The following is a 26,548-nucleotide window of genomic DNA, read 5'->3' as shown; positions in this document are numbered from 1 at the left end:
TGCAGCTCTTGACACTTTAGAAGACAAATCAAAAGGGAATGAGAATTGTCTTGTTTTTAAAAATCATACATGTAGTTTTGAAAGGCATTTGGTTTATATTTTTATTATTTTTAGTACAAGCAGAGGAGGGAATTCTTGCCAAAAATGAAGACTTCTGACTTTACTTAAGAATACACACGTGCAGAGCTGTATGTTAGTAAAGCAGAGCTGTTAGTAAAGGTATTTTCCCTGTCATAGTTTGATGGTAACGCCTTGGACTCTTTGATTGGTCCAAGTGCTATTAAAAATATCAAACTGTATAGAAAATTTCTGGTGCTGGACTTGAGTTGAAAAAATACTGAAATCTTTAGTTGTAAGCAGTTACTCAGGGTATGAAATAAGGCAGATGAATGTTGGCTGCTCGTTATAAATGGATGGTCTTTTTACTCTAGGCAAATAACATGAGTTTAATAACGTTCTCTTACAGTAAGTAGTTGTCCAGTCAATCTTGTCGTAGCTAAGGAGATTGAATAGAAAAGCTCTGGAGTGGAGCGTGCTTTCTTCAGGAATGTGATTAGTTCCTTAATTATAGCACTGTGCAAATTACATTTTTGAAACTTTTATACGAAAAAAGATTTCAGTAATTACTGTTGGTATCTGTGTCGTTGGAAGTGGAGCATTAGGGACTTGGTTTCATTTCACATGGTACCTTGGGAAAATCTTTTATTCAAGTGCCACATAGTACACTGGAGCTGTTCTGTAACCAAGAAAATTAATTTTATAGTATGCACATAAATCTTTGTGTGCCTCAGTGAGAGCTGGGGTTGAGAATCAGGTGAATTATAGTGGTCCCACTAAATCAGGAAGGCTGGCTTGCTACTGCAGGTTATCAGCTGCCTTACTGCTAGTAAGGCTCCTGGAGGAAAAAAATGCGTCTAAAATGTAATTAGCCATGTATCGTCAGAGCATCTCCTTGTGGTCAGGAAAGATTTGAATTCCTGGCATTGTCCTTAAAGCAAAACTAAGCCTTTCCTGTTAATGTTTCAGGTCCCAGTAGTGAAAACTACAGTGAAGGTGGATCCTGGGCCTCTTTAGTGTTGGCTGCTAGCGTTTCAAATCTTAAGTTTCAACAGAGAAATAGTTCACCCAAAGAGTACAAAGAAGTTGATGGAGGCACCGGGTGCATTACCTGTAGTTGAATTTACTTACCTGTGTGTGTGCATCTGAAATGAGAAGACCGAGCTCTGAACAGGACCTTTTGTTCAACCAAAATGTATAGCGCAGCGCCTCGAGTATATTTAAATTCTGCCTCAAACCTTAACTTAGGAGGAGGGGGCAGAGAACAGTCTGAGAGGTTTCCTGCAGCTGCTTGTGTAACCCTCCAGGTGCCGTCTTGCATCATAGAAATTTCGGGGCAAATGGAGGAAGCATTGTGTCAAATGATTTGTAATCTGAATGTGAAACTAAAAAATGAAATTAACTTCTTATGCTCTGTCTTGTTCCTGTTAACCAGAACTTACTGTGGTACAGCATTTAAATAAACTTGCATGATATAAGTTTTATTTCAGTCCAGCTGAGCATGGGCAGGAACTTCAAGGTTTAATATCTGATGAGCAAGGCATGGTGGAAGAGAAGTATTTCTGTGGGACTGAGCCCACTGCCCCAAGCTTCTTTCTAGCCTTTTGTTTATTATATTAGGTAAAACCTGGCAGTGTTTGATAAATCCAAAATTATGCACAGCCTGGACTGTTGAGCTGTACGTAAGCCAATGCATCAAGCCATAGCTAAACTCGTGCCCACCTCAGTGGAGAAATTACGAGAATTGCCACATGCAGCGAGCTGTAGCCTCTTAGCTCCCCCTTAGGAGAGGGGAGCGCATCGCAATGGACCCACAACAATGTCCCGTGCTGGAGTCGGGTGATCCGCTTGCCCTGTCTCCTGCCTGCGGTAGTTCTGGGTGTGTCATGGTGCTGCAGAAGGGCTGGAGACCTGCCGGGAGGTACTGCACCACAAACCAAAACTGGAGAGAGCGCTTTGGCTCCATCTCTCTGTAAGGTGGCTTCCCCGAGGAAGGGAATTTATTTTAGCTGCTCATCTGCCCCAGCTTTCCTGCCCTGTGGTGTTTATTGCTTCAACTTTTTCAGTGTTGGGCAAGTGATACTACGAGTGAGAATCTTGTGATTAAAAAAAATGCAAAGTTTATTCCTTTAATTTTCCTATTACCCCTAATGTTTGATCTCTGTACAAACCTTGCCCTGAATTTGGATTGTGACACTTTCAGAGGTATGATAGGAGATGTAGCTTGTGTTTCCAGGGGCATTAATAACAAAATTTAGTGACATAGCCTTGTGGGCTACTTCAGGAATGGAAATAGTCAAAGCTTGTAGCTATTGTAAAAGTAGGAAATGCTGTTTCATTGTAGGTTTAAGCTGTTAGGTATGTGTAATAGAAGTTTTGCTGCTGTCTGGTGAAGGGAAAAAAATTACTCAGCTGATCAAACTGTCCTACTTGGAATGTCTGTTCACTTCTCTTCTAGAACCCCTGTTTTCTAAGTTGACTACTATAATCTTACATTGATGTTTATGATGCATAAGAATACCCTGTAAGGCTTCATAGGTAACAAATCCAGTGTTAACATCAGATTTACTTAGTTATGTCTTAACGAAGAAATGCCCAGTTCTGTAATCTGTTTCTGTCTGCTCTAGACTTAGGCAATGATCCTTCAGGCTTGCAGGCATCAAGCAGCCGGTCTCAGCTAGGACCTTGGCAGTGTCAACCGTACAGATGAGCAAACTGTTGAAGGTGTTCTGTGAAAGAAACTCTCATCTGTCTTCCTAGGGAGTAGCTGCAGTTTACTGCAGTAGTCATAATAAATTGATGATTTAAAATAACAAGCAGCCCTGAATTCAGTATTAAAGCATGTAAACAGCATGCTGTCTGCTGAACGACTGCCTCCTTATAAGATAAGAACAGGGCTTACTGGGAAAGGAAGCTGCAAATGAAAGCAGAGCTCCTGACTGATTTTTGGGCTCTGCTAGTGCTAGACCCTCTCAAAGACTGAAGAAAATGCATGCACTGTAAAGTAGTAGGTGATAATTGGTATCACTGTGAATCTCATACCACTTTAAACATGAAATAAAACTTAAAATACAATTTAAAATTATGACCAGTTTTATATTAATGAAGAAGAGAGAGTCCATTTTTTAATGTCAATTACAATTTCAGGATAAATGCTAAATTGAGACCTTCGGCTTTGTACTGATTCAGGGCTCTCAGCTTGAAGCAGCCGAGTTGAGCTGCTTAGGAGTTGGCTGCTGGAGCGGTTACAGGAATGCGAAGGCAGCTGCCTGCTATCTCAGAGAAATCTGTGCCCCTGTGTTTTGGTCTGACACACAAGCACAGTGCTTTAAAATCCTGATGTGTCTTTGATAAGTGCAGGTGCTAGTTAGATAGTTGATGTGAGGAAGATGGTTTCAGGATAGAGATTCGGTTGCAGTCATGATACCTCTTACTTTTCTCTGGAGCTTAGGTGCTGGTGTGCTAGGTAAGTTAGGAATTCAGGATGACATGAGAAGCACTTCTGTTGGCTTAAGATCTCAGATTGCCCTCTAAGTATCTATCTGATTGGGCCTCACACTTAAATTGCTGTTGAGGTGCTCTTCTTGTTCGCTTCTTGCATTTTTGCTTGATGTCTGGATTACTTTTCCAGGAGCAGCATCCTCTAGCCTGGGCTTTTTTTAGCCTGAGGAAATTTGACCCTACATCTGCAACTGCAGTGGTTGCTAACAGAGAGGCTATGGGGTCATCCAGTCCTTGGAGCATGTACCTGTGGTCACATTTGTGGGGCCAGGGGACATCAGTAAGAGCAAGCCAATGAATAGAGTACAAAGGTGTAAGAGCAGAAATTTCCTCCAGCCCAGGAGCGCTCCAGCCCAGATGTCCAGCTTCTTGTGCAGAGGGGTCCCCCGTAAAAGGGCTCCTCTCCTGCGGTGGCTGGTGCGCAGCTTTGTGATCAAGGGACAGGGACATTGGTGTGGCACGGTCTCCAACAGTGCTGTTCCCTCGCAGGGGTGGAGAGAGGGAGTAGGACTAATTCACATCTTAAGTATGCGGGCTAATAGAAGAAACATTACTCACCCTGGTTCTCCATTAGATCACTGCTGTATCTTTTGAAAGGTTTCTTCTTGCCCCAGTGATGAGTCAGTCCATGTTTTTGCTCAGCAATACCAGTGCTGATTTGGGGATGGGAAGTTTTTATTCATAGACTGATCTGAAGGTGTTGCTTCCTTTCACTTGTGAGTTTCCTGAGGAAGGGAAGCACACAGAGCTGTTCTTCCCTGCAGCGCTGCCCAGGGAGGGTGTTGCCAGCCCTTTGCAGATCTGTGCACGCCTGCTCCTTCTTGCCCCATACAATAACTCTTTACAGGGGTCAGGAAAAGTTATGGGAAGTGTCTAGAGGCAAGACTTGCTTAATGTTACCCTCTCATTCCTGCATGTCTGCTGCAATGTGCCATCCTCTCAGCTTTACCAAGAAGAATTTAAAATAATTTTTTTTTTAAGTGAGTTCATGTTTACTAGTTTTTTTCACAGCATATCACCACAGCTGGCCTGCAGGCTATAAGTGAAAGGGCACCGTGCTGCCATATGTGGGCAGGACAGCACCCAGGGAATGAAGGTGGAGGTTGAAATGTATTTAAATCCTCCTTGTCACAGACCCTTTTGTACTTTGAATCTGCCCATGCCAGTTTTTGATAGCTTGCAGCTTTTGCCTGGACACCCATATCCACTTGACCCTATCTTTTAAAACTGAAGCATGAGGCTGGAAATCCAGGCGTTTTGTTTTCCTCTTCTGGTGCGTAAAATTTACAGGGAAACTAGTGCTGTAAAATTCGTCTTCAAACACAAGGAAAATGCGTTTATGGTTTCTTGGTGTTTGGGTTGCCAGCCACTGGATGTCAGTGCTGCTCCACTGGAGGAAGGCTCTTCCCTGCTGCCTTCCCTGTGCGTGTGAAGGGAAAGAGAACAGAGGCGCCTCATTTTTGTCGCTCAAATACTTGAGCAGCATTCACATTTCTTGGGAAAAAATGCCATAGAGATTAAAATATTTATTAATTGCACGTATCTAAAACAACTGCCATGTTTCAAGCCTCTAATTCTCAATGCAAGATGAGAGACAAGATTGTGCATAGGAGTTACTGCTCTCTTTTTGGAGCTTATGGGCTTGATGAGTCACTCTGTGGACTGTCCAATAAGTAAATTAAAGCCTCTGGAAAAAAATGAAGGTATGATCTTACTAGAGGTATATATGTAGTGTTTTTATGGCTTGCAAATGGCACGTTTAGCAACACATAATTTTTCAAGTTTAAAAAGTAAAACGTGCTGACAGATTTGAGGAGATTAAGTTGGATATGTAGCAAAAAGCCTGTCTAGAACTCTGGTTTTATGTTTTAAAAATGTATTAAATACAGATCAAAAAATGCTTATAAATTGCTCACAGATGTGTTGTTCAGTTCAGGCTTTTGTAATAGCTTTGGCTTTTTAAAATTACGTTAAGTTACTTATTTTCTTTCATTCTTATGCTCGTCACCGTTTTGTTCCTAAATATGACTTACCTACACTGCAGGAAGTGGGAGAAATAAGCAACCAAAAGATTTGGGTTTTTTTGCAGTGTTTGCTTTTCTGTTGTTGAAGGCAGTCTGAAATGTCGTAGCTGTCTTTCTTTTTAACTGGAGAGCAAATAAGTTTCCTAGGTAAACTGCTAAAGGCGCAAGTCAGCGGCACAGTGCAACCTGCATCAGATACTGCCTTCTCCTTTGAGGCAAAAGGTGCCATTAATTTCCACTGCCTTTTACATGGAGCTCTCGAATGGCATTCCGATTTTTAATGTATAACACCACATTTTCCTCAATTTTAACATAACTCTATCACCAAAATTAATCCAGGTAAGTACATGTGTTACAGCAAACACAGTTCTGTTATTAACCTGTTATTACACACACAATGGAAAATCTTTCTTTTACACAGCTGGCTTAATGCGCCTAGGTAGCATATCCATTTTATCTTTGCAAATGGCTAAATAAAGTTGTGGACAGCTTAACTGCTTGTGCTACAGATGTGAGCATTGCAATGTGTAATCAGCTGAAATCTTTTGAGAGGGATCCGTGGGAGGAAGCCATCGGTGGCCTGAACTGTGCATTTTAAACAGTCTGTCTAGCACTTGTATATTGGTAGCTTATAAATTTGATTAGCTGCGGCTACTTCAGGCGTAAAAACAATTGAGCTGGAGGATTTTAGTCAGTAAACCGTGCTTGTAGAGATCGTGCTGTTTCAGAGGTTCCTTACAGCATGCCTGACTAAGAGAATAAAAGCCTTGTTAGATTGGACTTAGTTATAGATTATTTTGATTCTGTACTTTTCTTTTCCTACAGGACCAAAATTAATAGTGTTTCTGCCAATTTCTTTTTTTTCTGGTGGGTGAGAAATATATATTGATGCTGTTGCCTGACAATAAGTGAAATACGTCCTTCTTCACCAAAGAAATGCTATTTAAATACTTATAGATCTGTTATGTGAGTTCTTTCCATGTATAACTTAACTTAGTTTCAGAAACTCTCGTGATTTCTGATGATTAAGGTAATTTCTTTTCAAACACAGGAATGTTTTTGTGCATTTAAGCTTTTTATTGTATATAGAGAAATAAAATTTAGCCGTTTTTATTTTAGCCGTTTGCAAAGATACTCTCAATATATTCAATATATTCATTAATAATTGATGAGGGAATGGAGTGCACTGTCAGCAAGTTCGCTGATGACACAAAACTGGGAGGAGTGGCTGACACACCAGAAGGCTGTGCTGCCATTCAGAGAGACCTGGACAGGCTGGAGAGTTGCATGATAGTTGTCTTTGGAAGGTCACATTCTCTCTACTAGAGACTTTACTTGCTGAAAGATGAAAAAAGGAAGTTTTTTGCACATTGAAATCAAAAGTGCTATGTCTCTGGGTTTGGTGACAGGAATTGTATTATTATAGTCGGAAAAGGAGCCTAGTGATCAGGTACGGGAATATCTGGACTAGTTGTAATTAGGGAGACTGAACAGTTTTATTTAGGGATGCAGTTGGGGAAATGGACATTACAATTGCAAATGAAATCCATTGTTGATAAATGTGATTAATAAATATTGGAAAGTGTGGACTGAATTACTCATGTTGCTTGTTTCTAAATCATCTGTAATCCCTTGGGAAGAAAGACCTGAGTCCAGGTCCACAGGGAAATTGAAATACAACATGTGCTAAATGGGTACAGAAGTGCTTTTAATGGCATGCCAAGCTGGAACCCACCAATACAGATGCTTACATTGAAAAAATTTGATAGGGATGAACATAGGCAATAGTTACATTTCCTATGTTACTCTTTCTGACACTGGTTAGTCTTGCACATTAGGTTAGTGCAATTGTGATCTGTCATGTTGGCTACGAGAAAGATGTGTATTATAGCCAGATACATGCTTGATTGAACCTGTTACTTCAGTGTCCATTCAGTGCATTTGTAGGCTTAGAAAATGTTTATTTTGAACAAAATTTGTGTTCTTTGTTATTGTGATAGCATTTATTGTCAAATTTTATATAGGCATTATATTTTCAAATGATCGATAAATTCTTGGCCTTTTTCTAAGATTTGGCAGCCTTTCAGTGTTCAATTTCTCAATTTATTCCTTTGAGTTTTTGCACTATTTTTATTTGGTTTCTCACCTCTCTTGTGTTTTTTTTTTCTCTCCTTCTCCTTTCTTTCAAGGAAGGAGCCCATTGAAATTGGGCCAGGTTTGAAACTTGTCCTTGGCAGTCTATTTTTTTTTTATTTTTATTTGTATCTGTTCAAAAAATATGTACAATTGCATTAATTTGGCCAAAGCTGTTACTTTCTTACATCTGGTGAAACATGTGAATCTGCATTTTGACTGGAGGAAATGGAGGGTTGAATGGGTTTGGTGAGGTCATTTTTTTTTAGCTACATTTGTTATACCTGAAAGTTTAACTATGAATAATAAATTGTAAAGATCACGTCCTGTCTGCCAGGGCATTGTATTTTTCCCATGTGCATCTATGCTTTTCTGATAGATTTTGCAAACGGAGATAGTTTTATGCAGAGCAGCTGACGTGAGCATTTCATGTGCTGCTGCTGTACTTCTAGCAAGTTTACTTACTATGTTTAAATCTATTTTATTGGGAAAGGGCAGAAATTAATGAGTTTTGCCTTGCCACAAAGTTTGTGACTGTGCTGATGATGCAGATTCTGCATGTAGACTGTATAAAGCCAATAGGAACGCTTTATAGACAGTCCTTCTACTGGGTAAATCTGATTTAAAGAAGCTTAGAGGAAAACAGCACTTATTGTGTGTTACGCAGTAGGTGAGCCAAATGCACAGTCCATCCTAAATCGTGGTATCTGATGTTTTGAAGAAGACCCCAATCTTGGCAGCTGCAGTTTGGAGCTTTTCTTCTACAGTTCTCTGCTGGCAGCACAAGTAGCAAGGTGGTGGTGGTGGTGGCAGTGGTAGGGATGTTTCTTGGCGGGGTCTGTGCAATGCTATCCCCCTACACAGGAGGAAGCATGTAGTTGTTGAGGCAGGAGTCATCATTCACCAGCTGCATCCTACCTCTTTCAGGAGGAAAAAAAATCTTGCTGGCTAGAAGCAAGCTGCTCTTTGGGCCTTGTACCTCTGTGATGCACTTCAGCTGTATTACTTTTTATATCCTGTTTCTCTTTAATCTGAAGGATAACCATCAGTGAAGATTTCACTTGCACAAAGATGTTGCTGAGCAGTTCTGTAAATCACAATGTGAAAACTAATAAAATCAAATCTTTTTACAGGTGCAAATACTGGCATTATGATGAAAACCTGCTCACCTCCAGCATTGTCATTGTCTTCCATAATGAAGGATGGTCCACACTCATGAGGACAGTCCACAGTGTCATTAAGAGAACACCAAGGAAATACTTGGCAGAAATTGTGCTGATTGATGATTTTAGCAACAAAGGTATATTTGGAATATTAACATACTACTTGTAGAAAAGGAAACCTTATTTTCTTTAAATAGTTTTCTTTTGATTTATTACCTGCCATGGATTGAGCTGACTCTGCAAGAAAATTAAGTTGCTTCTTCTCAGTCCTTTCAGTTTTCAGTGAAGTGAAGGCTCTTTTCTAATGAACTATTTTCATAAAGGTGGCAATCATTTATGTGTATTCAGCTGTTAGAAATAGAATATTTGTGGTGGGGCCTCTTACCGTGGTTGTGAAGCAGTATATAGTAAAAAGCTGGGATGGCTAGTGCCTCTCTTAGCTCTTGTGAAAACAAGTGGTTTTAAGATTATTGGAAGAGTTTGAGTTAAGCCTGTTCAGAATAATTTCTTTCTTTATTCCATGTAGGAATCCAGATTCCTTTTTTTTTTTTTTTTTTTTTTTTTTTTTACTATTATAAAAATGTATCTAAGGCTATTGAATTATTCGGATGCATTGTCAACATATTTTTCATTTCCAACATCCTTTTTAAAGTAAACATCACATTAAGGTATTTGTTTCTCAGTGGGGGAAGGGCCTTTTAAGAATGTGTGTTTTGCTTTCTGCCTTTCTTTTAGTCCTGCATATCAACATTTTCAGAAATCCAGAGATTTTCCTCTTCCTTTATAATATACATTCTGCTCTTGGTTTATAGTCAGGATGTATGTACTTACGAGTGATTCTTACAAATATAAACATACAGTTACTTTTTTCCTTTAATGGTGATATCTTCAGCGTTTATGCAAATTAAGGCTGAATGCAGAGAACTGAAAGTGGTATGCTAGAGATACAAAATGATTGATACAGAGGAAATCTGTCTGGTTTTAAACTTTAAACAAATTTCAAAGTAGTGCACCAAAGCTGCGCGTTCTGCAAGATTTTGTTGCAGGATAGTTCTTGAATAGAAGTTGACAGAGAAAAAGAGTAAGCGCATAAATAAAAAACATAACTTTGAGGGTGCAGGATGACAGTCTGCTCTAGACAATGGTGATGATGGCTTTTAGGAGTACAGGAAAGTTTGAACTGGTCAGCAGCATAGGATATGTTCCCTTTACCCTCCTCTTTGTTTTTATAATAGCTGAATTGGGTAGTGGCATGGAAAGCAGATGACTCTGTTCTGAAACTCTCCGTTTTATCAAGTGATCTGGGCTTCTCCCAGTTCCAGCCTCATGGGAGGAGTTGTTTTCTGCAAGTGTACCGCTATAAATTTGAAAACTGAACTGATCACATAGTTGGAGTTGCCTTTTTTGAGTATAAATCACTGTTAAAAATAGTTATTTTATGTTAATTTTTACATCATACCTGTAGGTAGGTAGGTATCATTTTCTGTTTGTTTTACAGGAGAGGAAAAGTTACCTGTATTGTAAACTTGAATACATCTGGCTTAGTCTAATAAAGATACTGAATGCTACATTATAGTCTCCTGTATCCTTTTACAGCTTTTGGGATTTTGGTCTAGGTATACACACACACTATAAAACAAAAATATCATCTCTCCTAAGGGATATAACTTTAAAAATTCAGTCAGGAGACATGTGCTGTGTTTTTCCTTTTCAGCTGGGATCACAGCTTTCCTTCAGAGCTATTCAAGGACTGACTTATTATAAAATAACTATGACTCTGATGGTCTCTAGAAAAATTGCCAAATTTTTTTACTAATGATTGGACTCAGTACTTGGATTTCACATGAGTTGTAGCTGACTCTGTGCTATGTTTATGTAATTCATGGAATGTGTTTGTCTGGCGTAGCAACTCGTACTACAGTTTTCCAATATATGACAATTGTTGAATAAAGCCAGTATTTTTCAAGAAATGTGTTTTGAAATACAGAACTTTACTTATGCTTTCTGCTCATATATGAATGGTTAGCAGATACAGCTAGCCTGAACCTAACATCCAGCAGACTCGTGTCTGTATTTCCCACACTTCATTTTCCCAAATAACTTTCTTGAATCAGAAGATTCAGTAAAGCAAGTTCAAGATGCAATTTTCTCATGTATGAGTGACTGGAAAACAGGCATGGACTGGAATGACTCGGAACACCTTGATGCAACTATACTGTTTCACTATAATAATTCTTTGAAATGCTTTAGGCCATTAGTTGGTAAACATAATTAACTTAATTTCAGTAATTCAGATTGCATTCTAGATGAAAAATGGCCGAGAGTGTAGAATCTTGTTCCACTTCTTTCTCCCCAGAGAGAAGCATGAACTAGTATGGGCTGCGAAGCGTGCCAAGCCGCCTGAAGAGATCTCCAGTTGTTAGGAGAGCTGCAGAACACAAGCACTCTTAATCACAGCAGAGCTGCTGGTGGCTTTATGCTTTTTCAGCCAGAAGAAAGGCAGTGCTGACAGCACAGATACAGGATTTTCTCCTTCCCCACCTGCTTTCAGACTGCACACTGCATAGCTGTCTTTCCATACAGCAAAGAGCATCTCAGCGCTCTTTGAGACCGATGTGGAGGGACACAAATGCTGGACTGAGTAGGTGTTTGCTTACACTCAATGTGGCTGTCCTTATTTCTTAGCCGCCACCTCCTCCAGCGATACAAAATTAAAATGGAGCATAGCGGTTGCAAACGCTTCTAAAGGCTGCCTCATAAGGAACCCTGCCTGTCCTTCTTTACGAGAAATCCTCTTTCATCAGAAGGGAGTTACAGCTGCATAGAAGCTTATATATGTTATGCCTTACAGGGAGGAACAGTTGCAATGCTTGGAAAATGTTCTTTTCATTATAATTCTTTGTATAAAGTCAGTTGGGAGCACTCTTTTTGCTGAACGACACTCTCCCTTCCTTCCTTAATCTCTTCTGCAAACAGCGAGGTTTGACTGTGCAGAACTGCACAGAGAGATGTGCTGAATTCTGCTCGGGTGTTTTTTCCTTTGTCAAAGCACAAAGGGAACAGTAACAAGAAGATGATGCCAAGCTAATTGAATCATGCTCATTCTGATATTTTCAATGGAGACCTCTGTATTAATACATGTTAGAGTCCAAGAAGCGTTGCAGCATCTTCTACCACAGTGTCAGTGTGGCCACGCTGCTGCACATAGGGGTTTTTTCCCCTGTTTTTTCTTGTGTTTCTTGATAGAAGCAGTTTATTTTGCTGTGAGTGCTAGCTGTGTGGAGGACACAGCTGTTCTGGAAGAGCAATGAGAATTCATAACGCCAGATTTTCCAAAGCTCCCTACAATTACAGTTGTGTATATGAGTCTTCAACGACTACTTGGTTATGTATTTACATAATACATATGTAGCTTTATTTCTTTCTGAAGCATAGAGGTCAATATCTCGGCTAGTGCAGCTCACTTTTTGTAGCCCATGCACCTGTACAGAGTGACTGTGAGTGAATACCAGTGTTCCTAGTAGTGTTTAAAGGCTTTGTCTGCCTTTTGCCTTTACTTATTTTTTCTTTATCGCTATTATCTGTGTTTCCCACTGATGCAGCATCCCATGAGATAACCAAAGGAGAAGTAATGAGCATAGACAGGTAACTGTTCTTACTAACTTGTTTAACAGTGCTTGCAGTGGGGAAACACTGAAGCATTAATCAGTGCTTGTCTTAGAGCTGAGAGCTCCACGTTAGTAGTATTACAGCACAGGGGACTTGGAGGCGGCTTCTTTAGGGAGGACTTCTGATACCGTTTTTCTAGTTCTCAAACTGGCATCCATGAGTCGAGGGGAAAAAAAACTGCTTTCGTCTTCCACCCCACCTTGTAATCTGCAATGCCTAAGATCTTTTGGAGAAAGGACGTGTTTTTAAAAAACATTGATTCGTGCTTTAATCATGCACTGAGACATGAGAGAAGAACCTAAACAAGGGAAGACCAGATTGGTGGTTATAATATTTTGAAGGGTAAAATACACATTTTTGAACAAAAACCAGAATGCTGCAAGGCTGTTGACAGATATCATAAACGCACGTTCTAGGTGAACAAAATTTTAACACTGGCCAAACAGTATTTCTTACTGTAAAAGTGTCAGGATTTTATACACTACTGTCATGCAGGCCTTGTAGTATGGGAAGGAGGAAAAATTCAGTTTTCCTGTGGGAAATAGCACTTGCTGCTAACCCTGGCGCGGTTTCAGATAATGGACTGCAAAGTCCTGAGACGTGTACTGTAGAAAAGCTTTACACAATTAATATGACAGGTTTTTACAGCTCCCTGTGAGCCTTACATAGTTGAACGTTTGATAACTAAAACATTTGGCTTCGTAGGCAGGAGAGCTGGAAATAACTTCACATTTTAAATCTTTAAAACATTCCTGACAGTCCTTCTGTGACATGTACTTGGAATTTGCAGAATAAATAATGATGTGATACAAAGATTCTCTTAGTACCACATCAGTATGACTGCATAACTCTGTTGATTTTATCCTATAAAAATTTATATCACAGCTATCATATCATATATTCTACATATATCACATGGCATGTTATTCCATACAGCATATGTGATTAAATTGTTCTTTCTCTAGTTTGATATTTATGTTTCCTTGAGGTTTTCCTAACACACAAGGATTTACAAAAGAAATTGTAAATGTGTGTGGGAAAGAAGAAGAGGATACGTAAAACTTTCAGTTGAGAAAATTTATTCTTTTATAAAGGTGAGGAGGAAGGTTAATAAGAGTATTAAAAGATAGTAGTTTCAGAAGATTGTTCTTTGGTAGAATTGCTGAATATTCAAGTTTGGAAACTTCACTTCCAAAAAACACCATTTCCGTTTCAATTATTTATATGTAGCTTTTGTTTAAACTAGAATTTTTTTAATACTGTTGGCAAAAATATAAAACATACTGAAACGTAAGTTGCAGCAAGCTCTGGACTTCAATAATTTTCATTCAGGGTGTGGAAAATGTTGCTGCTGAAAGGGACATCCTCCTTCCACCTTTGCATGTCCACTCTCCTGTTAGATCGGCGCAGCCTGGCATCCAGCAGCCCCTCGGAGCTGGTGCAAACCAGTGCATGGATGCCTTGGCTGTAGCCTAGGTGGTTTATTTTGGTTCCCGACTGAGAGAAACTGAAGCTGTAGGCAATTCTTTTGAGCCGTTCAGTACAAAAATAGATTTTAAATGAACACCAGTAATTAAATCAGCTTAGCCTCAAACAGCAAGTGCTTGACTGCCAGCCGTTCTGCCTTTGTGAGTTTTCTCAACAGAATCATCTGTGCAAAAATATTATGCAACACTAGGATCCTTTTTTCAAACTGTGTGGTAGGAATGTGGTTTCCAGATTAGTTTGGCAAAGACCAATGTGCAAATACAAATCTGTAACCATTTAAGCATAGCCCGTCTTGATTCTTATGTGGTTACTCATCCCTTTACTGACCAAGTCTCTTCGGCTAAAGGTTTCCTGTCTCATCAGTATGATGAGCCACAGTTTGTTTGCTGCAATTATTCTTATTATTAATTTCATTAGAAGATGAGCATAAGGCCACCTCAACGCCAAGAAGGGAACAGGTCTAGATGAGGGAGGGCAGTAATTTGAGTATGGTGGGTTTCTGTCTCAGGTTTCCAGATTTAATAGACTTACAGAAAGTTTTGTGAGGCGGGAAGTGAGTGAAGAGAAATGTTAAACTGAAAAGTGGTGCCTTCAACTGTACGTGTGACATTACCTGATGAGGAAAGACCTTATGCTGAAGTTGAAATGCAAGCGAAGACCTGAAAACCACAATGTAATATATTGAAGTGACTGGGAGTTGTGCAGCCGGCTTCCCTGTACCGTGGCCAACCACTTCAGCTGCTTTTTCTTCAGATGTGCCAGAGACAAACCTGTGCCATGAAGTCAGAGACAAAGCTGTGCCATGAAGACTCCGAGTCTTGATCTCTTCAGATTTAGTGTTTGTGAGCGGGAATATGAGCAGTTGAATTGAATATTCTTTTAGATGTCTGTAGATATTTTTAAGTAGAGTTGGATTTGGGCTCTATTAAGAGTACAAAACTGTTTATTATTAAACTGTACCAAAATATTTTTTTTTCTTTGTTATTTGATAGCACACTTAAAAGAGAGGCTGGATGAGTATATTAAGCAGTGGAACGGCCTTGTAAAGGTATTTCGAAATGAGAGGAGAGAAGGTTTAATCCAAGCTAGGAGCATTGGGGCCCAGAAGGCTAAACTTGGACAGGTAGGAGCCAGGTCATACACAAGTGTCTTTTTTTTCTTTTTTTGAGGGGGAGGTGGTGGTGGTTCTATGTTCAAATAGATGTGTAGAAACATAGTATTGTGTTGCCTATATTGTTTTAAAAAGATATTAATTTTACTCATTTAAGCTTCATTTTTTTTGTTTATAATATGAAAGTATTTCGGCATAAATAAGCTTAATTAAATCATTGTGATCTTATATACAGAAATACAAATGACTTCTTTCTTTTCTTTTGAAGGTTTTGGTTTACCTTGATGCCCATTGTGAGGTGGGAATTAATTGGTATGCGCCACTTATAGCTCCTATATCCAAGGACAGGTAATGTTCTCCCATTATTTCCAGTGTCTGGCCTCTTAGGAAGAAAAAGTCAAAGTAACAATCTTCACTTTTCAAACTATAGTCAATATGTTTTATATCTATATCAATATTTATCTATATCAAACTATATGAATATTTGCTGTATGATGTTTTTACTATCTCCCAGCATAAAAGCTATGTAAGGAGGAAGGAAAATAGTCAGGCAAATAAGTCTCCATATAGTTTATTTTAATAGGCATACTGAATATTTTGCTCAGTGTAGATTAAATGTAAGACAGCTCTTGTCTTTTGCAATGATCTGAGGGACTGTTAAAAAATGTTCTGTTCTGGCTGAATAAGGAGCCTGATTAAACAAAAAAACTAAAGAAAAACGTGATTTTTGGTAGAGGAAAAGTAGCAGTGAGTGTCTTGATTTAATGGGGATTTAAAGCCCCTGTGATCTCAAGAGTTTTATAAGTCTCTCATCTTTGGTCTTGCAATATGGTCTTATTTGTTTCCTCTGAAGTGCTTTGGAGCATTGTCTCTCATGAACCAAGGCCAGGGCTTGAGCCTGTCTCTGCTGCAAGCCCAGGCGCTTGCTAGGAGTCGGTGGTGGAAATGCCTGTGCTGTGTGCGTGGGGTCTGCGAGAGGTGACAAAGGAGGGACATCCCCAGGGGCTTCATTTCTTCCAGCTGTTGAAATATTATTGTTGCTGTGTGCTACCGCGCTCTTAGTTTGTGTGGTCAGGGGGTATGTGTGTTTAGGAAACTATGTGCTTGTTTAAACTCTTTTATCCCATAAAATAACTGCTTAATCCTAAAAACTATTTGTTAACCTGTCGTACTACCAGAATTTTCTTGAAGTGGTGTTTTTTGTGTGTTTTAAAGGCTGTAACTCAGCTTCAAGACTATATTTGGGCCAGGATACTAGAGGGAAGATGGAAATGCTTGTATGCTTCCATCGAGTGTGTGTTACTCCTTTACAGGAGAAAGGCTGGTGAGAACAGGTGGCTTTAGGGCCGTCCTCCAGCACCGCCCTCAGAGGCAGAGGTTACGGGAGGACCAGCGATGCCAAGGCACGCAGTGCTGGAGGGCAGCCCTCAGCAGCCCTCTTCTAAGCCCTGGTACCCTGGGCACAGCGTGCTGCCGCTTCTGCCTCGAAGAAGAGCACGGCATTAGCATTTCTTTTCACCCCACTTATTTTTCTATCTCATAAGATTTGACTTAAAAAGATGGAAAAGCTCCCAAGTTTGTTCACTGGGAAGCTAATTTGGAAAATTTGGGGAGAATAATAAGATAATGTCTTTTCCGTGGTGAATATTGTATGTGATACATCACAATGAGGAGCATATTGCAAATCAAACAGGAAAAATTCTACTGAAGACTGCCGCTAGGAGAGCACCAGTATCATTTTTTTTATCCTATTCAACTGCCCTACAAATCCAGCATGGGCAGTTGAATAGGACAGAATAATGAAGATTCATCTTTACACTAGTAAAAGCTAAGAGCTTATCATACTTGTTGATAGCTAAGATCTGATACAAATAGAAATTACAGGAAATAATAATACTGTGAGAACCCTAGCCCTCTGTTGCCTCCAGCAGTGGTTTATTAGAAAAAGGAAAAGTACTGATAAATGAATTGATACATTAGCATTTCAGACCTAACTTTTCTGCTTTCGGAACCTCTTAAAACAACATAAAGAAAGGACTAGTTCTTTTTTCTTCTAATGAGGTTTCATTTTTTAATAATATGTTTACAAGTGACTTTTCATACAAGCTGCTCTATAAGCTTAATATTTAATGGTATAAATTTCAGATTAGACATTACTCTTCTGAAACTGTATTTTGCTCTTTCTTTCCCTTCTATAAATGTTTCAGAACTGCATGTACTGTACCTCTAATAGATTACATAGATGGAAATGATTATTCCATTGAGCCACAACAAGGTGGGGACGAAGATGGTTTTGCCAGAGGGGCCTGGGACTGGAGTTTGCTATGGAAACGAATTCCGTTAAGCCACAAGGAAAAGTCCAAACGAAAACATAAAACTGAGCCTTATCGGTAAAGAGAGCTGTTTACATACTGTGAATTGTAATGAAAAATTGTCTAAACCCTTTCGTTTTTCCCTCCCCCTTGCTCTTTTCCCACGAACTACGGTCGGTGCACATGTGCCACGCGGGTCCTTGCACATAACCGCATCTTCCCTGCCGCCATCTGCCACCCTGCAGAACCACATGCACTGTGCCGCTTATAGATGTCATAGATGGCAACACTTATAAGATTGTGCCGCAAGGGGGTGGTGACGAAGATGGGTTTGCTAGAGGAGCGTGGGATTGGAGTATGCTATGGAAGAGGGTTCCCTTGACCAAGCGAGAGAAGGAAAGCAGAAAGACAAAAACTGAACCGTATCGGTAATCACTAAATCACTTACCCGTTCCTTTTTTTTCTGAAGTCAGTATTGATCCACTAAAACTTGCATGTACTTCTAGCCTGAAAACCTTCATACTTCTAACTACACCAGCTGCTTTGTTTGGTCAGACCTGTTTGCCACAACTGACTATTTGCTCAAAATACCTTTCCTGCCTTGTGTTGCCTCTCCATTCCTGCTCTTGTGTGGTTAATAGGGCACACATTAGAAAGACAGGGTTTTGTTTGGCAAAATGAAATACTGTATGACTTTGTTTCCAGGGAAAACATTATTTAGCTATGATATTTCTTTAAAAGTAGTGTTGGAAACAACAGTGCTTATTTAACCATTTGATTTGAAATAACGAGCATGCTGTGAGTATTTATCATAGCCGGTAATGCATAAAATCTGTAGCCTGCTGTTATGGCTTGATGCATGCATACAGCTCGTGGATTATGCATGCGCATCAAAAAAAATCTCTTTTGTCATATTTCTCCCACTTGCTTCATAATAGATCACATCTGACAAAGAAGCATACTGTTTAAGAATCTTGGCCAGATATTTTTTAAGGTCTTAGTATGTTTGGGGATTTTAATTTAATACACATAACATTTAAAAAAAAAAAAAAAAAAAACACCGCCTTATTTTCTGGGAAAACTCAAATAACTTTCACAGAAGTTCCACCTTTTTCTTATGCTTTGTAGGGGTGTTTGTTTTCTTCCCAGCAAACAGAAACTGGCTAGAAGCCCTAGCTTAGAAACTAGAGTTTCTGGATGGCTTTTCAAGACTGGGAGACTGTGGTTCTGCTGCTTTTTATTACTTTCCCCTTCACACTTAACTAATCGTGTTTCTACATTTGAAAGCAATCCTCACATCTTCAGAATCTTATGCCTTCTATTGCTTGTATATATGATTTAAACATTGTAAGAACTGATGTTGGTAATTCCCTATCCTCACCCATGATTGTTCTCTGCTAAAATGGCAACACATGCAAGGAAGTTATGAAGCTTTGATCTGTTTTGTATACAGTATAAATAATACCATTTTCTGACAAGGCTGTCCACATTGGAACTTTAATACTCTCTTAGAGAGGGATAAACTATTTCAAACATTGCTGTTGTGTTCTGTGTTTACCATCCAAACAGGTCTTAAAATCCTTTAAACTGTTCCCAGAAACACAGAACACATGTTCTCTGAACGGTTTAAAAGATTACTTTATTTTTAATAATACTTTCAGAGTTACAGTGCTTCTTTTAAAAAGAGGCATTCCCTGCATCTGTTTATGTCCAGGCTGTACGCATTTTGTTGCGGCAATACCAAGAAGTAAGACCAAGTAAAAGTCCTGTTGAAACCATAGCCAGGATAGCTTCGTTTAAAAAGAAAACGAACCAAAAAAAAACCCCTCAACAGCTTAAAGCGCAGAAACAAACTTTTTGTAATGTGAGAATTGCCCCAGGACTGAATCCTTCTTTCAGTAATATTATGCTTACCTCTTCATATCCTATAAAATAAACTTCTGAGCTTATGCGGATTGTACTGTGTTCTTTAACACACTTGAGAGCATGTTGGAGGCCAAGACTGAAACATCAGCATCTGAGGCCTGTACACGTGCCAAGTGTTTCTGGTGCTGAGGAAAACCAAAGGTGCAGGAGAGCGGCAGGGCTGTGTTGTGCAGCGTGCTTGTCCCTGCTGCGCCCGCTGCCGTCCTGCCCTGGGAGCCCCAGACGTGCAGCAGCGGTGTTGGAGGAAAGTGCAGCGAGCAGACAAGTAGAAGGAGATGTTTAGGAGTAACTCATCGTCTGATCAGGTGGTTTGGAGAGCAGCTGAACTGATAACGGTTATACTTACCTCAGCTGATAGACCCCGCAGCTCTGGTTTTGTTGTTGCCCAGCCCCTGCCACGCAGAGGGTGCACGTTACTTTTTCCTAAGCAGTTCTCCCCCAGACATTTATGTGCAGAAGGGAAATACGTAATCATTGCTGTTAAAAGGAGCAGCACTGAGTTAAAAACCTAATGGAATGAAGAGACTGAATAGTGCTAGAAATGACGCATCTCTCAACAATTTCGTCATGGAGAAATATTTCACTCGTGTTTTACTTGGCTCACCAGAGTGATCTGGACTCTTGGATCCTCCTCCTCTCAGTGCTGCAGACCATCTAAAGTCAGAAAGAATTCACTTTTTCCTTACCAGCTTTTTTTTTAAATTGCCAGCTTAGTGGGAACTACAGCTTTTATCCATTAGGATTTTTATATATTTATTGATCTTTAGGTGAAGAATGCTTGGTATGTGCACTGGAAATGGCTTAACATACCCTACTGTCTATTTCAGTGTGAGCAAGCAACCAAAGAATTCTGGTTAGAGCGTTCTGCAAAAATGCTCTAATCCAAACCACAACATCTTTTTGACACATTAAGACTTGCTAATTGAACCTTGGTATACATGGAGGGATTTACAATGCCATTTTAAAAAAAAAACCTAAACCAAAATGGAAACTTTGTACAACTTGATCTAGGCCCTCTTTAAAATTTCACTGAGAATGATGAGAAGTGTCTCATATGGCAGTGGTAGAAAAAGAGCCAGAGGGAGAAGATTGAAAGTTGTCATTTAGCTGGAAAAACTGTGTTGCTTGTGTAGTAGATAAGAAGTTTCAATGTGGCAGCTCCTCAGAGCATAAGCTTTAAGTCTGCTATATGGTCTCATCTGTTATCTCAGAAACTTAAATGATTTTCAAGAGAGAAATGTCTTGCCACACTGATTCTTACCTTTTGGCTGAACGGATAATTCCAACCGAAGTTTTGTGTAATTAAAAAAAAATAAATAAATTTGTGACTTCACTAGAAATAATACAGATGTTATTTCAGAAAATTGCTGGAAGCTGATGACAAAGCTTTATGATTTTTCTGTGTATTGCCATTTATCTAATCTTTATTGTATGTTAACAGTGAATTGCTTCCTTAATTGATGCTTACTCCAAGTGTTATCATATCCTTTTGGCAGAAGGAGTTACACTGTCTTCCTCTTTCAGGTCCCCTGCAATGGCTGGTGGATTGTTTGCCATTGAACGCGACTTTTTCTTTGAACTGGGTCTCTATGATCCTGGTCTTCAAATCTGGGGTGGTGAAAATTTTGAGATTTCTTACAAGGTAACACCAAAAAATTGAAAACTAATTCAGTTTAGTATATATTTTTTTTGTATTTACTTCTGTTCAGAGTTCAGACAGACCTGCTTCTGATTTGCCCCACCTCTGTCTCATGAAGCCCAGTAGGTTTTGTTGCGAGGAGAGGTTGTGGCAGGGATGTGTGTCCTCAGTGTTTCCTCGTGGGCTTTGGGGCAGAAGCATTCAGAGGGGTGGCCTGGTGCTGAGACCCAAATGCTGAGTAATCTGGATTTTGTTAATGGTTTGGGATCACACACAACCCTAAATATCTAATCTGAAACCAGAATGGCAAATTTTATGGGGGGGAAGTGAGTGCTTGTTTCTAATGAAAGTGATTATAGAGAACAAATAGCACTCAATTTATGCATAGATGCATGTAAAGTATATAATGATGTGACAAAAAGTAATCTGCCCTGGCTTCCTCCTCCATACCATTTTTATACCATTTATATGATCTCATATACTTTTCAAAATTCCAATAACTTCTTTACAAGAGAAGTCGTCATAATTGAAACAGTAACTGCATAATTCATAATCACTGCAGAAGATTTTATTTTCACTTCTAGGCATATGCATGCTCTTCAGTTAGCAGGAAACGTAAGACGATAATCATTAGCTTCTTGTAGCTTCAGTATTCATAATGACACAAGTGGCAGACAGCAGGAATCTGTCCCAATTAACAAACAAAAGTGGAGACATTTAATATCCTCAACAGCGATCTGTAAAATCGTAGCTGAATTTTAATAAAAGTACATTCAGGGCTCCCCTAGCTACTCTTGCTCTTCATAATTTGGAGGAAAGCTCTGAGTGCCCTCACTCAGCTGTAAATCCATATGCAAAAGGTAGTTATTGAGGATGTTAAATATACAGGGCCTTTATCCTTCTAATTCTCCATCTTGCTTAGAGCTAAATCATGACTGAAATTACATACAGTAGTTTTGTAATTGAAATGCTGATTATGTAGAGACCTCCGAATTGGTTTCACGTAGATCACGACCAGTCTTCAGAAGAACAGAGTAACATTTTTCAGTCTTGCATGCTGACTCCTAGGTAGCAAATATAATGGCCTTGCATATCTGAGGGGGTTTTTTGATGAAACTTAAGAAAATTAATATGATGGTGCAACAAAGGAAGTAAACTATTCTGCCCATCTTTTCTAATACTGTTAAGTCATATTTTTAATGTGGAATTTGGACGAATTTGGAACATCCTCAAAGTTAGCTTGAATTTTGATTTGATGCTATGTTTCAAACTTGTCAAGACTGTGAGCAGCTAAATTCAGATTTAGGTATGTTTTCTTTTCCCCATAAAGGGATTATCCAAGGATGTGTGGGAGGAAGGGAATTTCAGAATTGTAATATGCTTTACTCATTTTTTATGTTCAGCTACTATAGTTAAAGAAAAATCTGTTTGTATTTGGAAGAATAGCTTACCAAAGACATCCTTATCTCCTACTAGTCTTTATTAAGAAAAACTTAAATGTGGTGGGCATCTAACCAAAACCCATCTTAGTGATGGTATGTGAATTGCTTTAATAAAATCAAAATATTATTAATAATGTCATAATAAAAATGACCCAGTTCCAGATTTTGTGCTCTCATTCATTACTGTTGTTTTAAAATATCAATGGAATAAGATGGCAAACTTTTTTAAAAGCTTTTTTGAAAAGTAATTTAGTTGAGTAATTTCATGGCTGAGTTGAAGACGTACTCAATACAACCTTTCATTTCAGAGACCTATTATGTTTATACTTACATCTGAAGTTAAAATATTTAAATATATCACACAGTTGGTATAGTAAGAAAAGTAGTTGGCATTTCTTCTATGATTTATTATCTTTTTGTCTGTCTTAAATTCCAATGCATATAATATCTGCATCTTTGAACTTGTAGATCTGGCAGTGTGGGGGAAAACTGTTGTTTGTTCCCTGTTCTCGTGTTGGACACATCTATCGTCTCCAGGGCTGGCAAGGAAATCCACCCCCTGTGTACGTTGGATCTTCTCCTACATTAAAGGTACTGTTTTGCTGCAACCTTGAAGGTGTTTTTTTATTTTAGATAACAACAGTTTTAGATAAATCTATTTAAATTATCAGTAGCAATTTAGAGAGCACTTCATCCAAAGCTATTTAGTGTCTAAAGCTGAGATGGTCATCCCCACAGGAGGGAAATCTTTGTGCCAATCCCACTGTTATTAAGAGTAGAGATTCCTGGAACCCATCTTCTTGCTCCACCCCTCCCCATCTTTGAGGTACAAATCACATTTCCTATTACTTCTTCTCAGCACCCCAAGCCTTTGCTGCACTGTGCCCAACTGAATTGTGAACAGCTATGGTAACTACAGCACAGTCCTGGAAGGTGATGATCATGGGTTTGAAATCCCCCTTTGACTTGACAGGGTGTGATCATAGGCAGCTTTAGCAAATGCTGTAATCTAGCATCTCTCAGAGCTTTGTGGCTGCATTTGTCAATTAAGCAGCAGTGAATGACCTGGGAAATGGTATGCTCTGCACATCATCATAAAGGTTGGTAACTCCTCAGGCACCTTGCAGGTTCAGAAGCGTTGCTCAAGCCATGATATTAAAAGTAGACATCACCTCAAGAAAAGAGTGAGCCAGCTGTCTATATCTGAAGGCATAAGTTGAGTCAAGAAAAACTAAGTTTGCACCTACCAGCAGGAAGAGAGATGACCTTCCTCCTGCTAAAGTTTCCTATTGCCTGGTTTAAGCTTCCTCTTGTGCAGTGTTTTGCGATTGGTAAATCCCATTCCCAAAGACCCAGTTCTTTGTAAATTCCAGTCCCAGAGCCATCTTCCTAGACATTACCTGTGACAATGACTGCTGGTAGGGTTACAGAGTATGGCTTGTGCCAAGCTAACAGTTGGTTCTGTTGAAAAGGGAATGTCCCAGCCTTGCTTAATGGTAAAAAATTAACCTGGTACCAAAACCAAACTAACAAACAAACAAAAAGTCCTCTATCAGTAATGTCAATTGATTAACATTTGAATTAAACAAGCACTAGGACCAGTACAAGGAAGGGTGGGGGGAAAGGGGCATAGCTGGGAGTAGAGATGGAGCAATGGGAGACAGGATAGCAATGATAGCTCCATTACTCAGTGGAGGTAAGATGTTTGTTTGACTTGTCTGAAATCATAAAAAACATTTCACTCTTCTGAAAAGATGATCGAAAATATTTACTGCATACCTGAACACCTTACATGAGTCTGTTCATCTGCTTACTGAACACAACAAAACACTGCTGAGTGTTCTTAAATATTAAGTTGCTTCTCCGTTCAAGGCAGGGTGAAGGAATAGCTTTCTCCCTCTTTGGGTACACTCTTATCCCCATAGTAAATGTGCTCCTTTATAGCTTTGTTCAATTTATGCTGGATGTGGATTAAAGTAAAACTCAGAATAATTTGTGCCTTTAGCCAGATCTGTTAAGACTGTTTTAACACCAGGTCATTAACGCCAGAAGAATTGTACAAAGTGAGGTGTGCATCTAGAACATGTTCAGGTAATAGAGATACGAGCCATCAAAGGGACTGAGGAGAAGGGTGTGAGGGAGAGTCTTGTTCACCAGGCGAGCCATCCATTTTTTCCCCTTCTCCAAGCGGCAATAAACTACTTTACTTAAGAAGATAAAATCTCCTTGGTGTGTCATAGCTGATCCATTTAAGACTTAATTTTTTCACCCTTAGTGGACTAATGCATATAATTCTCTGTATTGAAACTGGAGACGGTGAATGCAAACTCTAAATTGCAGTTCTGGTACACAGCAAATGATTGCAACGCTTTATTGCACCCGTAACTGAAGAGTCTTTATTTTCAAATAAACATTCTCTAAACTTAAAAAAATACTTCATACTCTCGTTAAGCAAGCCAGTTTATTTTGCTGGCTTCAGTCCTAAACTGTCATAGAAACTAATATGTATGTGTCTTGTATAATCTACTGAAGGTGACAAATTATTAGTGCAATATAATAATTCCATGCTGTCACTTTTTAAGAGGAGAAATCCTTATATTTCTGGAATTAACATGCAGTTGTGTCTGACCTGTTGTGTGTGCTTTGAGGTAGCAGCAGTGTCCTTGTTCTTCACAGAACTATGTCAGAGTTGTAGAAGTGTGGTGGGACGAATATAAAGATTACTTTTATGCCAGTCGTCCAGAGACAAAAGCGCTACCTTATGGAGATATATCTGAGCTGAAAAAATTCCGTGAAGATCACAACTGCAAAAGTTTCAAGTGGTTTATGGAAGAAATAGCATATGATATAACTTCGTATTATCCCTTACCACCTAAAAACGTGGACTGGGGAGAGGTAAGTACAGCACATAACCTCTCTTTATTTTAGGACCTTTTTTAAAAAAAAGTGGGAATGCAAAAGGAAGTGATTGTTACTTGACATCAATCTAAGAACAGGCTATTTGATTACCACTATACTAAGGTATATGATACTATCCAGAGAGCTATAGCGATATAACCCTAGGAAAAAAAATTATTATATACTTTAAGAGGTGTGATTTTTTTTAATTAGCTCCATAGTTCCTTGAAGGATTATTTTATCTCTAGCCCTGTCTTCAGTTACGTCTAAAGCTCTTTTTTCCATAAGTGGAATTTAGGGTTTTTTAAAAGAAAAAATGTGAATCCTGTGTGCATAGGAGTATTGACGAAGATTAATAGGTGAAAATCTTTTTCTGTGAAGGCATAGAGAATAGATCATGAAGTCCAGGTGGAGTACATTCTGCCTATGTTTGCTAGCCTGGGATGTACTCATCGTTACAACCCCGGTAGTTCCCTTACCTGTATGTAATAATTTGATATGATTCCTTAACAGTCATTTCCAGCATTAATGAATATGAGTATGACTTTGCTAAATTAAGAATGTGGTTACAAATTTGGCATTTTCACGTGGTTGACAGAGACAGCATGTTGCCAGGCAAGTACAGGACAACTCACTGAACCCTGCCTGTTTCATTGTGGCATTGAGCTTACGCCTTGAGAAGGTCTTACTGCAGGTCTCCTGCCTGCTTTCAAATTTATTTATATTTTTGCCCTTTTTAGTTGGTTCCAGCCTTGCCCTGTCTCTCCTATTAATTTCACTTTTGCAGATTGTGGAGGCAAAATTCAAAAATTGTCTCACTAGTAGAGGAGGACTCCTGTGTCCCACCAAATTTAGCAACCTTCTTTCCCAAGTTATGATGGACCCATTCTTATAACTTCAAAAGAGCATTAGAAAGTACAGATCTATGCTGTTTCCTATGGCCGAGAAAGTGTCATCTCTAATTTCTCTGAGGAATTAGTGACATACAGCATGTGCATGGTGGAAGGGCGTACAAATAGTCCTGTATCTGAGGGATCAGGTGAACAATGCCACCTTTATTTCTTACCTAAAAGCTAGCACAAAGCATCAGTTACTACATTGGCCTTAGACCTCCTTTTGAATCCACGTGAAGGGTTAGGAAGGCATGTTATATATTACTCTTCACTGAAGTGAAGGTATCTGAAG

The 26,548-nt window shown here is 39.2% G+C and overlaps 1 protein-coding gene across 3 annotated transcripts in view; it reads left to right on the top strand.

The window, feature by feature from the left end:
* Positions 1 to 26,548, top strand: part of GALNT7 (polypeptide N-acetylgalactosaminyltransferase 7) — a 74,824-nt gene that overhangs the window by 40,832 nt on the left and 7,444 nt on the right. For 2 of the 3 annotated variants that reach the window (XM_068403154.1, XM_068403156.1), the window contains exons 3-9: positions 8,849 to 9,015; positions 15,028 to 15,158; positions 15,415 to 15,494; positions 17,704 to 17,886; positions 20,909 to 21,026; positions 22,934 to 23,056; positions 25,142 to 25,360. In XM_068403154.1, the coding sequence (XP_068259255.1) occupies positions 8,849 to 9,015; positions 15,028 to 15,158; positions 15,415 to 15,494; positions 17,704 to 17,886; positions 20,909 to 21,026; positions 22,934 to 23,056; positions 25,142 to 25,360 (1,021 nt within the window). Of the gene's footprint in view, positions 1 to 8,848; positions 9,016 to 15,027; positions 15,159 to 15,414; positions 15,495 to 17,353; positions 17,537 to 17,703; positions 17,887 to 20,908; positions 21,027 to 22,933; positions 23,057 to 25,141; positions 25,361 to 26,548 lie in introns of all 3 variants that reach the window. The other variant, XM_068403155.1, reaches the window with a different exon arrangement.

The sequence above is a fragment of the Nyctibius grandis genome, chromosome 6, assembly GCF_013368605.1.
Source record: "Nyctibius grandis isolate bNycGra1 chromosome 6, bNycGra1.pri, whole genome shotgun sequence".
Taxonomy (NCBI): domain Eukaryota; kingdom Metazoa; phylum Chordata; class Aves; order Nyctibiiformes; family Nyctibiidae; genus Nyctibius; species Nyctibius grandis.
This window is presented reverse-complemented; position numbering and strand designations above follow the sequence as displayed.